The sequence below is a fragment of the Lucilia cuprina genome, chromosome 5 (assembly GCF_022045245.1).
Source record: "Lucilia cuprina isolate Lc7/37 chromosome 5, ASM2204524v1, whole genome shotgun sequence".
NCBI classification, from domain to species: domain Eukaryota; kingdom Metazoa; phylum Arthropoda; class Insecta; order Diptera; family Calliphoridae; genus Lucilia; species Lucilia cuprina.
Window position 1 is genome coordinate 69,920,953 of NC_060953.1, and position 15,425 is coordinate 69,936,377.

General features: G+C 29.0%; 4 protein-coding genes across 4 annotated transcripts; 3 read left to right on the forward strand and 1 right to left on the reverse strand.

Moving 5' to 3' along the window:
- Positions 1-7,521, forward strand: LOC111684088 (organic cation transporter protein-like). Its single transcript, XM_023446214.2, has 4 exons — positions 1-773; positions 5,204-5,649; positions 5,933-6,125; positions 6,196-7,521. The coding sequence occupies exons 1-4, from the start codon at positions 388-390 to the stop codon at positions 7,130-7,132; spliced, it is 1,962 nt and encodes a 653-aa protein (XP_023301982.2). The 5' UTR covers positions 1-387; the 3' UTR covers positions 7,133-7,521.
- Positions 7,522-9,187: 1,666 nt separating this feature from the next.
- Positions 9,188-11,496, forward strand: LOC111684064 (glutaminyl-peptide cyclotransferase). Its single transcript, XM_023446186.2, has 6 exons — positions 9,188-9,512; positions 9,574-9,683; positions 10,209-10,491; positions 10,723-10,860; positions 10,919-11,126; positions 11,195-11,496. The coding sequence occupies exons 1-6, from the start codon at positions 9,438-9,440 to the stop codon at positions 11,368-11,370; spliced, it is 990 nt and encodes a 329-aa protein (XP_023301954.1). The 5' UTR covers positions 9,188-9,437; the 3' UTR covers positions 11,371-11,496.
- Positions 11,431-12,910, reverse strand: LOC111684054 (ribosome biogenesis regulatory protein homolog). The gene is made up of 4 exons (XM_023446176.2): positions 12,629-12,910; positions 12,317-12,569; positions 11,760-12,253; positions 11,431-11,698 (listed from the first exon to the last, which is right to left on the reverse strand). The coding sequence occupies exons 1-4, from the start codon at positions 12,775-12,777 to the stop codon at positions 11,545-11,547; spliced, it is 1,050 nt and encodes a 349-aa protein (XP_023301944.1). The 5' UTR covers positions 12,778-12,910; the 3' UTR covers positions 11,431-11,544.
- A 119-nt stretch (positions 12,911-13,029) lies between these two features.
- On the forward strand, positions 13,030-14,819 carry LOC111684044 (protein-cysteine N-palmitoyltransferase Rasp). The gene has a single exon (XM_023446165.2). It carries the CDS (start codon positions 13,239-13,241, stop codon positions 14,736-14,738), a length of 1,500 nt encoding a protein of 499 aa, XP_023301933.2. The 5' UTR covers positions 13,030-13,238; the 3' UTR covers positions 14,739-14,819.
- Positions 14,820-15,425: the final 606 nt, after the last annotated feature.

Consider the following 15,425-nt stretch of genomic DNA (forward strand, 5'->3'; position numbering starts at 1 on the left):
CTCGTAAACTTAAACTTGAGAGACAAAAACTCTGTTTTTTTATTAATAATTATTATTTGTTAAAGAAAAAATAACTATAAAAACATTTGGCGTACAAGCATTCATTTCAGTCTTATGAGTTTGATCGGCATGAAGAATTGTTAAGCTTTAGTCTTAAGATTGTAACGTGAAACGTTAGAATTTAAACGCTCGTGTTAAAATATATTTTTCATAAAAAATCGATTTACAAACAAACGAGTGCAACCTGAAAAAATAAAAAAATTAATCAAATAAAATATATAAAAAAACAAGATTTTTATAATTGCGATTATAAAAATTACTTGTAATTAATATTAAAAAAAAAAAAAACAATTATAAAATAAAATTAAAAAAAAAACATCTTTAATTATGACTCTAAATACTCAGGGTCAATCGAAGGATACAACAAATACAAATACATTTGTCAATACGGCATTTGTAAACGATGAAATCGGTTCGGAGACAGTGTTTCGCCGTAAAAGTGGCAACTCTCATGGTTTACAATTAGAGGGCAATGCCACACAAGTAACCAACAACAATAATGTTGTTACCACAACCTCACCCTCCATAGATTTCGATGATCTTTTACCACTGATTGGAGAATTTGGAAAATATCAAAAAATCTTGTTCCTATGCATGATTCCTTTTACTTTCTTTGTTGCATTTGTTTACTTTTCGCAAATATTTTTAACTCTTGTGCCGGATCAACATTGGTGTACGGTGCCAGAATTAAATGGATTATCAATAGAAGAAAGGTAAATGAAGAAAAAATTCCATTAATAGAAGAACTAATAATTATTATAATAATTAAATGTAAATTAATGAACCTTATGTACACAACATTATATACAATATTAATATGAAAATCGGAGCGATTTTCATAAGAGGGCCTTTATTGGGGCTTAGAGTTCTTAATTGCTTATAGCAAATAATTTTTGTTATATTTTCTCTTACGTGATTTTGTGAAATTTTTATTCTTGTAAAAAAAATAAATTTTAGTTAGAAATTCGAAATCTGTTGAAAAAATTGTTGATTAAACTTGTTTTTTTATTAAATGTATTTTTTTTGTTAATACTAATTCTTTACATTTCTTTAATATCTAACGGTTTAAACTTCTATTTATATTATTAAGTACATACGAATTTGTATGTAAATTTATTTAAATAAGTTTCAAATGTGAAAAAATATAAAAACTAAATTGAATTAAATAGTGAAACAAATGTTTTGTAATGTCATACAAAATATATTAAATATATACACATAATCATGGGATCTATGGAATTTTGTCATATGTGGACTTTTTATGGACTGATCTATTTTTTTAATAACAAACTTCTAATATAAATATAATTATTTGACTTCCGAAGTTAGTATTAAAATTTATTTTTCCCTCGTTAGTAGGGAACTGTTGCCGTTTTCAAAATTATTTATTTATTATACCCTCCACATGAAGGTGCAGGTTTATTTAAAGTATTAAAGTGATCTTAGATAAACCTATGCATTATTGTTGTTAATATATTTAAAATTTTATCGCACGATTTAATAAGAGTATTTTAAATGTTCCTACTTGTAATAATGTATTTAGCTGTAAGTGTTTCAAATTACTGTTTTTATTATTATTCTATTTTTTTTTTTCGTTTAGGGTCTTATTCATTCGAAGTTTATCAAACATTTTTTCAATATTTAACGGTAAATCGATTATATAAATTGTTTTAACTTCTACTCATTTTAATTAATACTACATGTAATAAAATTAACATTTCACACAGTTTAGTTGAATTATAAATACTCTATATTAAAAACTTTTAATACGATAACAATTAATTAATAGCTTAACGGACTCTTTTACATACTATACTTAAATATTTGTTCTATCAAATTTACTTGTTTCATTTGTATTACACTTACCTAAGTATACTTTTCTAAATGACTGAAACCCGCTAAGTACAAATCTTAGATGTTCTCCATCATATCATATCAGGAATTTTAGATATAGTATTTTTCTACGAACCAAGATTTTCAAGCTTTTTAAGATATCTCGAAGAATAAAGAATCATGTTAGATGATAAGCGTGTAACTTATTTACGAAAGTACTAAAAAATTCGTCTATCAAAGTTAGATATGTATTTTGTAAAAAAATATTACAATCAATATCGCTTTATAACCATTTTTCATTTGGCCTCGTGTATAGCTACACATTGGAACATGTACATACTGTGGAATTGTAAATTAAATTTAAAATTATTTAAAATTCAATTAAAAGTAATTATTTAAAAACGTAACATACTCTATTTAATATAAATGTACCTGCGTTACAAACTCATGTTTGTCTTAGAAAATAATAAAATAATTTTAATATTAAAAAAGGCAAATCAAATTAGCTCTTGCCATCTTTCAATTTATTTTAAACTTGACCTTGAATATAACTGATGAAAACATTTCCAATTTTTTTCAAAAACATTAATCGTGCAGAACAACAGTGGGAACATCTAATTTCCTCTGAGAAAAATAATCATAGTTATGTGCTGGCAAACACATACGAACTTTTAATTATGTATAATAGTTTATTATTTACTCATGCTTAATTTAAAAATAAATATATGTTTTATTTGTTTGTTTAATTGCACAGCAAAAGATGAAAAAAAATCTGTGAACAATTGCATGAATTAAAGTTTTAAATTAGAAGTTAGACAGCCAAATCACCTGGTAATTATTGTCTCTCTAAAAGTCAGACTAAACACAGATTAAAATCCATAAATGTATGTATCTATCAATCTACGTACTATACTTATGCATGTTTAAATGGTTAAATGTTTAAATGTATGTATGGGTAATTAATTATAATTTGTTTGTCCGTCCGTCCATCCGTTCCTTCGTCGTTCGTCTGTATGGGTATGTTGAAGACCTTGCTACTCTAATCTAATGTTTGACAAAGAACATTATCTGACAGGCAATTGAACAACAAAATTAATGATTTTAACAATTGATATTAAATGTTTCTAAAATAGTAAGTAAATCCAGTTTTTATTATTTTAAGTTTAATTCTTTTAAGATTTTCGTTTAACTATTTTTTGAATTAACGACTCATAACATTCTCTAAATAACTGCTGCTGGTTTGTGGATTTTTTTATTATTATTGTTTTTATGATTTAGCGATTGTTCTGACCATATACTAATACCAAGGACATGCTGCTATTGACCGTAGCTAATTATTTAGAAATCTACTATTTCATACTCGCTAAGCAGTAATAAAATACAAAATTGTAAGAATGCCCTATTCATATCAATTTAACAAAGGTTTCTAAAAAAAAATTGTTAATGAAAATTTGTTTTATAAACCTTTAATAAATTTTTATGAATACCGACTACATTTTATCTAAGTAATAAAAATGTTAATATATTCAAATTTAAATTAATTTTACAAAGAGACCTTAATGTCTTAAGAACAAACCATAAAAAGTTTGACAGAGCCTTAACAGAATTGTAACTTATTTAAATGATTAAATGTATAACAGTTTTAGAATGCAACTTTATTAATATTTTATTTCAATATGAACTAAGTTAAAAGGCTTCCAAGCAAAAATATTCTGCATGAGACAAACTGATCGAAAATTTTGTTAGTTTGAGGTTCAATGTAGTACATGGTTCATAAGTCTTTTGTATGTATTCAACTAAGGGCGAATCTTTAGATGAAAGATTAGGGATTAAATAAAAACTAGTTCTCTAAAGTTGTACTTGAGAACTTAGTAAGTTATTTTGTTTGCTGGCTTAAGCGCCGATTGTAGGTAGTTTAAACTTGAGCAAAAAAGTAAAAGTGTAAACACCTAATGTAAACAAATAACTACAATTTTTATAAAAATAAACATTAATATATTTGATTTATTGCTTAGTATAAATTATGGAGACTTTAAAACAGATTTTTTGCTTTAAATTTAAGTTTTTATTAATTTTCTTTAATATGAAATTCCCAATTGTCTACAGGATATTTATAAATATAATGTAAAATCAGAATGAAGTTCTAACACTCCTAATAAAAATATTAATTTTTATAAATTTAAACTGTTTAACGATTTGTAATTAAGATTTCATTATTTAAACTTCTGCAAGTAGAGAAATAAACACACACACACTTATGTGTTGTGTTTCCGGCTTGTTAACATCTTGTTTTTATACCCTTCACCTTCGTGAGAAGGGTATATATAAGTTTGTCATTCCGTTTGTAATTTCTATAATATAATTTTCCGACCCTATAAAGTATATATATTCTGGATCCTTATAGATAGCGGAGTCGATTAAGCCATGTCCGTCTGTCTGTCTGTCTGTCCGTCTGTCTGTCTGTCTGTCTGTCTGTCTGTTGAAATCAGTTTTTAGAGGACCCCAGACATCGGCGAGATCCAAATCTTCAATAATTCTATTAGACATGCTTTCGAGAAGATCGCTATTTAAAATCAGCAAAATCGGTCGGTAAATAACGGAGATATGAGCAAAAATCCGAGACAACCTCTGAAAATTTCATCAAAAAATTATTATAAAAGCAACAATAACACTGTATATAGAAAAATATGTACACGTGTGTGTGTAGATGTATTTGGTTTTATTCAGCTGTGTATTTTTTTGTATGATTGGAATCCAAACATAAAAAGTATACACAGCAAAAAAAATATGATTTGCATTTTTTGTTAAAATAAAATAATTTTCCCTTTTGCTTTGCAAATATATTTTTTAATGAATAGAAAAAAAGTATTTAAAACGTTTTCAATTGTATGAGAGTAGATTGTGAGTTATTGTACAATAATTTTATATGCGAATAATGTAAGTTTGAAATTTAAAACTAACACAAATTTTTTCCAAGTGCTTTTTAAAACAATTTTTTTTTTACGATAAACAAAAACAAAATCTACGTCTCGTCAATGTTTACCAGCAATGAATCAGAGGTCGAAGTCGACCGGCTTCGAGCCGGAGCTTAGCCGCCGCCGAACTATATTTAGTTGCTTGAGCCGCCGCCGAAACATTCGGCTTAAATCGACTCAAATTTTTTTAATGTTTTTATTAACTAGACTGTAAGATCAATTATGTTTAAAATACACTATGGTGAAGGGTATATAAGATTCGGCACAGCCGAATATAGCACTCTTACTTGTTTATTATTAATTTTTAAATGTTTTTACAAATTTATTGCTTTTAGACTGGCTCTTTCCATACCTCGCATGGCGAGCGGTGACTATGACAATTGTCTAATGTATAATGTCAATTATACTGAAATGTTGGCAAAAGGAATGCGTGTTGCGGATCCGTCTTGGCCAACAGTGCCTTGTCTTCATGGCTGGTCATACAACTTTACCGAGATTCCCTATTCAACAGTGGCCACGGAGGAAAATTGGGTCTGCGACAATGCTGCTCTTCCCACATATGCTCAATCAATATTCTTTTTGGGTGCCATTGTTGGCGGTCTGCTATTCGGTTGGATTGCAGATAAATTTGGTCGAATTCCATCGTTAATTGGCTGTAATTTAGTGGGCTTTGCGGCGGGTGTGACCACAGCATTTGTATCAAACTTTTGGCAATTTGCCTTAATGCGATTCTTTGTGGGTTTTGCATTCGATAATTGTTTTACAATGATGTATATATTAGGTAAGACCACAACAACAACTACATTTTACACATTCAACATTAGTACTATTAACAAAAACACACAGGGTCATTAAATGTTCTTGGTGGTGTAAATAAACATGTTTTGAATAATTGTTGGTTGTAACGATAACTTGTTGCATTCAATATTTTCTTGTAATTAAATAAATAATTACATTTACACATTAATATTATTCATATTTATCCCACATTGAGATTTTATACCAAATAATATAATGTTTTTATAGATCTTAGAGTTAATAATTATTCTTACTATTTTTCATAGTACTGGAATATGTCGGTCCACGTTATCGTACCTTTGTAGCAAATATGTCTATTGCTATATTTTTTACATTGGCTGCATGCATGTTACCCTGGATGGCATATTATATAGCTAATTGGAAACTATTGGCTTTGGTCACCTCATTGCCTTTATTGTTGGCAGTATTGACGCCCTTAGTAGTACCCGAATCGGCACGGTTAGTATTGTATAATAAATCTTCCCTATTTATAATGTAATAATTGCATGTTAATGTACATTTCTTATAGATGGTTGGTATCACAAGGAAGAATCGATAAGGCAGTATCGATTTTGAAAAAATTGGAAAAAATTAATGGAAAACACATAACACCTGAAATTTATCAGAATTTCACCGACAGTTGCAACAGGTTGAGGCAAGATGAAAACAAAAATAACTCCTACTCAATATTGGATCTATTTAAGACTCCACGTTTGAGAAGAACCACAATTTTATTGATTATTATCTGGATGGCTATTTCGTTAGTCTTTGACGGCCATGTTCGTAATGTTGGGTCTTTGGGTTTGGATATATTCTTTACATTTACTGTGGCCTGTTTTACTGAATTCCCTGCAGATACCTTACTGACTGTAACACTAGATAGATTCGGTCGAAGATGGCTGGCTTGTGGTAGCATGGTGTTAAGTGGAGTCTTTAGCCTTTTGGCTACTGTAGCACCTGTAGGTGTATACTCGGCTAGTTTAGCTATTATGGGTAGATTTTTTGTAAATATTTCATATAATATAGGCTTGCAATACGCGGCCGAAATTTTGCCTACCGTTGTAAGGGCTCAAGGTGTAGCATTCATTCACATCATGGGTTATGTAGCCTCCATTATTGCACCATTTGTTGTGTATTTAAGCTATATTTCGGCCATGTTGCCACTAATAATTTTAGGTATTTTGGGCATTGCAGGAGGCCTAATGTCTCTGTTATTGCCAGAAACATTAGATCATGATTTGCCACAAACACTAACCGATGGCGAAGAATTCGGAAGAGGGCAAAGTATATGGGATTTCCCATGTATGGCGAAAAAGATTGATGAAGCTAATGATTTAGAGATAAGAAGTTCACACTTTGTAAGATCAACGCAAAGTGGAGCTTCGCTGAGAGCCTCTACAACTGCCGAATTACGTTCAAGTATTTTGCAACGATCTGTAAGATCGCGATATTGTTCTAAATTATAAGATACTGTTAGATCGTACACGTTTTCTTCTATTTAATTTTAAATCATTAATATCAAGGTTATTCTAGTAGCACTGATTGAATGTTACTATTAGAATTATTTACAAAAAATATTCATCATTTTCCTATAAATATCATAACACACCTGCAAATCATTTTACAGTTACTATCAACTGTCACTACACCATTTCCCTTTATTTTAAATTATGTTAAAATGAAAATATTTTGCACAAATTAAAAGTTTTTTCGTAACAAGTTCTAAAAATGTTCAAGAGGAAATGGTTCATTTAATTACTTTTTAAAAACACTAACTATTTTTTACTGTTTACTAGTTTAAACTATTCCGGCATTTGTTCAATATATGTAGAAGTATATAATTAATTTAGCATATATTATTAGTTTAACATAATTAAATTTATGTACATATGTATGTAAGATTTCATGTTTTAGTAATTAACTTTTTTACAGTTATAAGTTCTAGTAATATACATATGTACATACATATGTATGTAATTTTAGTTTATATGACATTTTTATTTTATATTATAAAAATATTTATTAGTATGTAATTGTACCTGTCTGACTATCTACTATTGTACTTGTAATGTTTTATTCGTATTTTTTCGTTAATAATTTTTAATCATTTGACAAATTCAATTTAAAACGAAACGAATTGTTTAATAGTAAAACTCTGTGCAATTGTGATATTAGTGTTAATTATAAATAATTTGTTATAAGCAAAAAATATATATAAATATTTAGTAAAAAATTAATAAAAATAACAAATAAAATCCATAAGGTTGCCTTTTAATGAATTATAATTAATAATTATTGAATTATAAAAAAGAACATTAGAATCATAAATAATAAAGTGACTTTAGTAATTAAAAAAATATATACTTATTTGTGTCATTTTTTATTATGATAAATAGATGCTAAAATATTGAACATCTCTAATTATGTGTTGTATTTCTCCTACATTTTAGTTAAAGAATATTTTTGCATATCATTCGTTTTTCATCGAGCTATATAATATGACAAGTCATATTTAAGATTAGAATTAGAAAAAATGGTGGTCACAAGACACATATTCAGAGTATTTCTACCAAATTAATTTAAAGTGTAAAAACACTATGGTGATATTGTAACAAAAATTTACATACTACAAAGAAAATTGCGACTAAATCTGTATACGCGTTAAATATATTAAGATTTGAAAATATATAGAAATATAATAACATCAAAACTCGTACGACAAAAATTATTTTTTTAAAGTTTAGTAAGTTTTCATTAGACTTTTAGAAAACGAATAATTACATACATAATTTTCACAAAAATATAAATAGATTGTAAAATTTAAAAAAAAAAAAATATTTTTTTAATTAAAAAATACAGGAAAATAAAGATAATGGTGTTGTAACTGGTACATACCGGTATTGATACTGTTATATTGATATTGTATCGGTATGATACCAGTATAAAAGTAAACGGCATTTGAATACTGGTATTTATACCTATAAACTTATTTCGACTTATTCAATTAAAACAATATTGAATTGGTATCGGTATTTATAAGGGCATTTTTTGTCAATCTTGAAAAAAAGTACAATTTTTAATGATGTTTTGGGTGGGTGCGGTTCCCACCTGAGGCACTGACTGGTTAAGGAGAGTACAACATTGCCGATAAAGGCCTATGTTTATTCGGCTTAAACTAACTAACTTATGCTGTTTTATACAATTTAATAATTCAATTTTCCATACCTGTCCCCTATGTATTTATTCTACAATATAAACTCTAATGTGTTATTGTTTTTGTTTACCAAAAAAAGCTTTCCGCTCTTAACATTATTTTTATAGTTGTTTTCGCAATAAACAATAACATCAATAAAATAAAACTTTAAAAATGTCAAACAATATTTTATAACAAAGTTGTTGTTTTAGTTTTTTTCGAAAAAGCCCTTGAAAAGCTTTACCACAGATAATTTGCTTGAAATAATTGCTCATGAGATGCTTTTTAAATAACTTAACAAATTTGTTTGTTGCTAGTTTTAAAATGATTTTTACTCAAGAGTCGAGCAGCAGCAGTCATTGTGACTTGTTTATGGAATTCAAAAAAACAAAAATTTAGTTGTTATTGAGTCTTGATTAAACAAACGGTGGTGAAAGAGTCAACGTTGAAATAAGGAAAAGTGATTTAACTAAAAATAACCGTATTAAACAAAAGAGAACAACGCCGTTAATACGATAAATAAATAAAACTTGTATAGTTAGTGTTTTTACGTGTTTTTTGTTGTACTTTTATTAAAAATGTTTAAACATAAAATTGTGTGTTTTTTTGTTTTATTTTCCTTCATATCATTGGGTAGTTTACAAGTTCAACAAGTATGTGATACTTTAAGTTATATTCAAAATAATATTATTATTAAAAATTATTTTATTTTAGTCATTATGGCCCGATGATAACAGTCATTTTAATAAAACGTTGGCGAATATAATGCAACCCCGGGTTGTGGGATCTGCAGGTCATACAAAAGTACGCAACTTTATAATAAGGTAAATATACATATGTACTACAAAAGTATATATTTAAATATTCAATATGTACATACATACGTAGATATGTATGTACGTGAGTATGTTTGTAACAAAAACTACTAAAACCCCGCTTGATCTTATTTTTAAAATGCGAGGGAGAGAGAAACATACAAATACTGTATTATTACGGGTTCATGGTTCAGAAAAGAATTTAGTTTTTGATTGTTTTATTTTTTATATCCGTATAATATTTTATTTAAGACAAAAATATTTCCTTTTTTAATAATTTATCAAGTGTTTTCGTTTTATTTTACTTTCCAAATTTTGTTGAAATATAACTGGTTGGTACATCATTACTACGTATGTACATATGTATATGACATACCTATAGGTACAGTAAATCTATTATTTTCGCTTGTTTCGCTTGTGAACTTAATTATGTTAAAATAATTTATCTTAGCGCAATAAGATTTAAAAAAATTGAAAACGAGATTCAGCTAATTTCTCAAAAATAGGCCAATAATTAATTTGTTTGTTTTGCAGAGAATTACAATCGTTGGGTTTTAATGCGGAAGTTGATGAATTCTCCGAAAAAGTGCCTATATTTGGCAATGTTACTTTTGCCACCATTGTTGGTGTTCTAAATCCAGAAGCCAGTGACTTCTTAGCCTTGTCGTGCCATTACGATAGTAAATATTTTCCAAATGACCCAGGTTTTGTAGGTGCCATCGACTCTGCAGTACCATGTGCCACTCTGCTTAACACTGCCAAAACTCTACAGCCATATTTAGAGCAAAATAATGGTCGCAAAGATCTAGGATTAATGGTATGTATAGTTATTGTGCTACTATATATTAGCTTAATAGTTATGACGCAGTTTAGTAGGTGTAGTAGTACAAACAAAAAATAAATAATGATAAAAATTGTATGTTCTTATAATCAATACATGTCTTGTGCATTATTAGTATTCATACAGGAACTAATGCAAGCATGGAACGTATTGTGCATAAATAAATTATTTTGTTATTTAATATATTTATTGGTTTTTTGTTTATAGTTAATATTTTTTGATGGCGAGGAAGCTTTTAAAGAGTGGACTAATACAGACTCTCTATACGGTTCTCGGCATTTAGCCAGAAAGCTTTCAAATTCTAAAGCTAAAACTTCACCAAAAATACGCCATATTGATAGAATTGTAAGTAAATTTTAAAATTCAATGTTATTTTGAATCCTTATTTAGTTTTATTTTCCAGGAAGTTTTAGTTCTTCTTGATTTAATTGGCGCTGCCAATCCCAAATTCTCTAGTTTTTACGCCAATACGCAGGGATTGCATAGTAGTCTCTGTGATATTGAACGAGATTTGATGAAGCGAAAACTTTTAGAGGGCCATAATCTTATGTTCTTAAATCGCCAGGCTCAGGGTTTTGTAGACGATGACCATCGCCCATTTTTACAAGAAAGTATGTATAATTATTCGACTTATGTATGCCTTCAATCGCAATACGCGCTTAAATTGTTTATCTTTTAGATGTTCCCATATTGCATGTAATACCAACACCATTTCCTCCTCAATGGCATACTCCCAATGATAATGCAGCTAATTTACATTGGCCTACAATTAGGAATTTTAATAGAATCTTTCGCACTTTCGTCTTCGAGTATTTACAACGCCACCGGGAAAGAGTTAATCTAAGATATTTCTAAGTATGTATTTACTTGTTCTTTTTATCAGCTTGTAAATTTGTATATGTAAATGTTTGTAAATTTTGTTTTTAGAAAAATCTTTAATTTTTATTAATTAAAACTAATGCAAAGAAGCATGTAACTACATAATTTGATTTCATTCTATACAATTTTATATGTAGGTATGAATGTGACTTATCTTCTTTTACGTCCTATGGCAGCCTTCTTACCAGGCGCTCTTTGACCACGACCTCCTTTAGGTTTTTTACCCACAGCCTTGCGACTTCCTTTGCCACCCCCCTTCTTGTTCTTTTTACCCTTTTTACCACCATCATCATTGGCTTCTCGTCTGTAAAAAAAACAAATGTTCTCAAAAACGAACTTTGGATCCACCAATAATAGTAACTTACTCTAGACGGTCATCCTGTTTTTGTAGAGATATAGCTTTTTCAATATCAATTTTTGGTTTTTTATTCAAAACACTCTTGATAAGATCCAAATTGACTTCCTTTTCGGGCTGATTAGAAATGTGGGATGCCTTGCGTTTTGATCCAGGTATCAACTCTTTAACACCAATACCACGAGCTTCCTTTTCTTTAGGCAGTTTGTTTTGGAATTTACCTACAGAAGCTGTAGAAGCCTTGGCAACTGTTACAGCGGTTAATAATTGACCTGAAGTGGCAGCTTCTCCTCCTAAGTAGCCACTGCGTGGTACTTCTTCCTTCTTGGCTCTTACAATATTCTTCATACGTTGAATTTCGTTCTTGGCTACTTTTTCGTTGCGTAGATCAATCTTCTTTTGGAACATATCCTCCATAGGATCAACATTTTGTGGTACTTCCAAAACCCAATCCTTTTGTTTCTCTGCATCTGCACGTCTGTATCCATAAGTGGGCACCCATTTCTATTAAAAATAAATAAAATTAAAATGTTTCTCAAAATAGACTACCCTATGAACGTTACTTACATCCAAAGTCTCATCATATACTTTTTTATCTTTCTTCTTCTTAGTGATACCCTTCTCTTGAGCGAATTTCTCCCATTTCGTCATTGCCTTGGGTCCAGGTACCTTGCGCAAACGTGGCAATACTGTAGTTGGAGTAGGCAGTTTGGCTACTATACATTCATCAACACGTTCTGTGGGCAATTGCCAGATTTCGTTTATTAAGAGTTGGGTATTATCACGTGTTAAATTAAGTAAATAATTTTCTCTGTTTTCTCTGCATAAAATGAATTTATATTAGTTTAATTTTAGTTTGTTTCTTAAATTGTTACTTACTTTAATTCATTCTCTTCCAAATCATTGGGATCTGTTATTAACATCATGCCCACATCGATGCGACATTCTAAGTGTTTGTCTACTGTTATGGGTTTATATTTTTCTAATTCCTTTTGTTGCTTTTCTAGCACTTCTTTTACAATATCCATTGTAATTTTGTCTTATATTTTTAATAATTAAAATATTTATTCAAAAACGCTTTTTAAAACTTTTAACAATTCTATTCAGTTTACTACAGCACGTGTTGATGTTTGTTTTTTGTTCAACATAAACGTCAATTTTAACAGTTGCAATAAAGGGCACTAAATGTTGTAATGAAATATATTGTGACAAAAATATTTACAGATCTAATAAATAATTCTGATTTTATATTTACCTAATAAAAGCAACGACTAGGGTAAACTTTTATAATAACTAAATAATTTGAACTTTTCCATAAAAAATTATGAAAAATTTTGCTATTTACTACTATTAATTACAACTCTGCTCATAAATAGTATTATTGTGTTATCATTTCTCCTTTCCAAACAGTGAAGAAGCAGTTTGTTTACATGTTCTCCCGATACTCCAGAAGTATTAGAGCCGGTTCCGTACTCCATGTGCGTCCAAAATGCAAACGAAGAAAATAAATTTGTACAAAAGTGAAGTTATTGCATATTTTAGTGTTTATATTATTTACATTGTATATGAGTTATGGATGTTAATAGAAGCCCGGCACAAAATTTGGAAAATATCTGGTTATGACTTCCCGCAAGGTTGGCCCATATTTAATTCCCTCAAAGACGATACAAATGATGAGTTGTACGCCTTCAACGAGTACATTAAAATCTATTGGCCTTGTTACATATTTCATTTGGCAGCAACAACTGTGATAAGGAAATTCAATTGTAAATGGCAAAGCTTAACTAATGCAATTATTTGCCTGCTGATTCTACTAATGACAATGAAACTGTTATCGATAGCTCTTGTTGGATGTTTGGTCTTGTCATATTATTTCATAGCACGTAAACACTCGAAAATGTTAACATGGCTTTTATCTGTCTTATGGATGGTTGCAATGATATTTCTTAAATCGAGTCATTACTTGCAAGAGTATCTTGGCTATATCGAATTTCATAATGTAATGGTGACGTTATGTTGGTCCATATTACGTGGCTGTAGCTTTAGTTTACAATATGAAAAGTCTTATCGTTTGAAAGAAGCAAATCTTGGTAGTAAATACAATCTTTCACACTTTTTGGGTTACACTTTATACTTTCCGTGTTTAATGTTGGGGCCATTTATGGGATACCACCGTTATATTGTATTGGATCAAGCAAATGGACATTTCGGAATAACGAACTGTAGAAAATTTCTTTGGCAAATAGCCAAGGTAATATTCTGGTGGCTTATTCTAGAGGTAGCCACTCATTATGTATATGTTCATTATATGGCTGTGGATATAGCAGCAGTAGAAATTCTGGATACCAAATTTGGTCTATATGCTGTGGGCTATTTTATGGGTCAATTTTTCTTTATGTTCTATGTAATTTCTTATGGCCTGGGTATAGCTTTTGCGCAGTATGATGGGTTAAATCCACCTCGGAAACCCCGATGTATCGGTCTAGTTCATTACTATTCAGATATGTGGAAATATTTTGACGAAGGCCTTTATGAGTTTCTCTTCTCTCATATTTATGCAGAAATGTGCAACAAAACTTCATCGGCTTTAAGAAAAGTCCTTGCTACTGCTGCTACATTTTCATTTGTTTTCCTATGGCATGGCTACTATGGATATGTTTTTATATGGAGTATATTAAATTTTTGTTGTTTGGTGGGTGAAAAAATTGTAAAATTTTTAATTAAATCTCCTAATTATATACGATTTATGAAGAATAACCTAAAGCTAACTGAAGCAGGTCTTCAGCGCTTTAATGCATTATTGGGTTCACAAATCTTTATTCCGGCAGCATTTTCAAATTGTTATTTTATAAGTGGCTTAGATGTTGGAAATTACTTGATGAAGGGAGTTTATCAGGGTGGTTGGTGGAATTATTTAACTTTAACATTTTGTACTTACTGTTTCTTTCAATGTTGTGAAATAATATTGCAAACAAATTATGTAACTTAAGACCGACATAACATTGTACTAAATTTTTTATTTATGTAAATAAACTTGAAAATTTGAAAAAAAAAAATCTCGAATAGTCTTTAAATCATTTATAAAATACCGTGACGTTAATAAAATCTAAAAATAATATTGTGAAGCAAATCTCTAAAAGAACTCTATTAAATTCCTTCTGAATGAATTAACTTTGTATTCAATCTGTTACAAATTGAATTACAATAAATTTCAACAATTCCTATTTATTTTTGAATTCCCTCTGAATGATAAATTTTTCTTTTTAATTCAATCTATTACAAATTAAATTTAAACACTTTTCCACCATTCAATTTGAAATAAATAGGATGAAAGTTTTGTATTATAATTCAAAAGCATTCTGTATATAAAAATTGAATTAATTTTTTTTCTTTCATTCAATTTGTAATAGAAGGAATTCAACAAATAAGTATTAACATATAATTGAATTCATTCGTATAAACAATGAATTTTCTTAGGAATTAATTCTATGGAATATAAAGCCAAGGAATTAAGCTTTAGAATGGTACATTCAAAGAATGATTTTAAAGAATGGTACATTAAAAAATTTAAATTAATTAAAAAAATAATTCATTCTTTCCAAGCTTTGTTGTGAAGGAAACTTTTGTACAACAATTCTTTCTAATGAAGTTTAATTTATCAATATTTAATACAGTT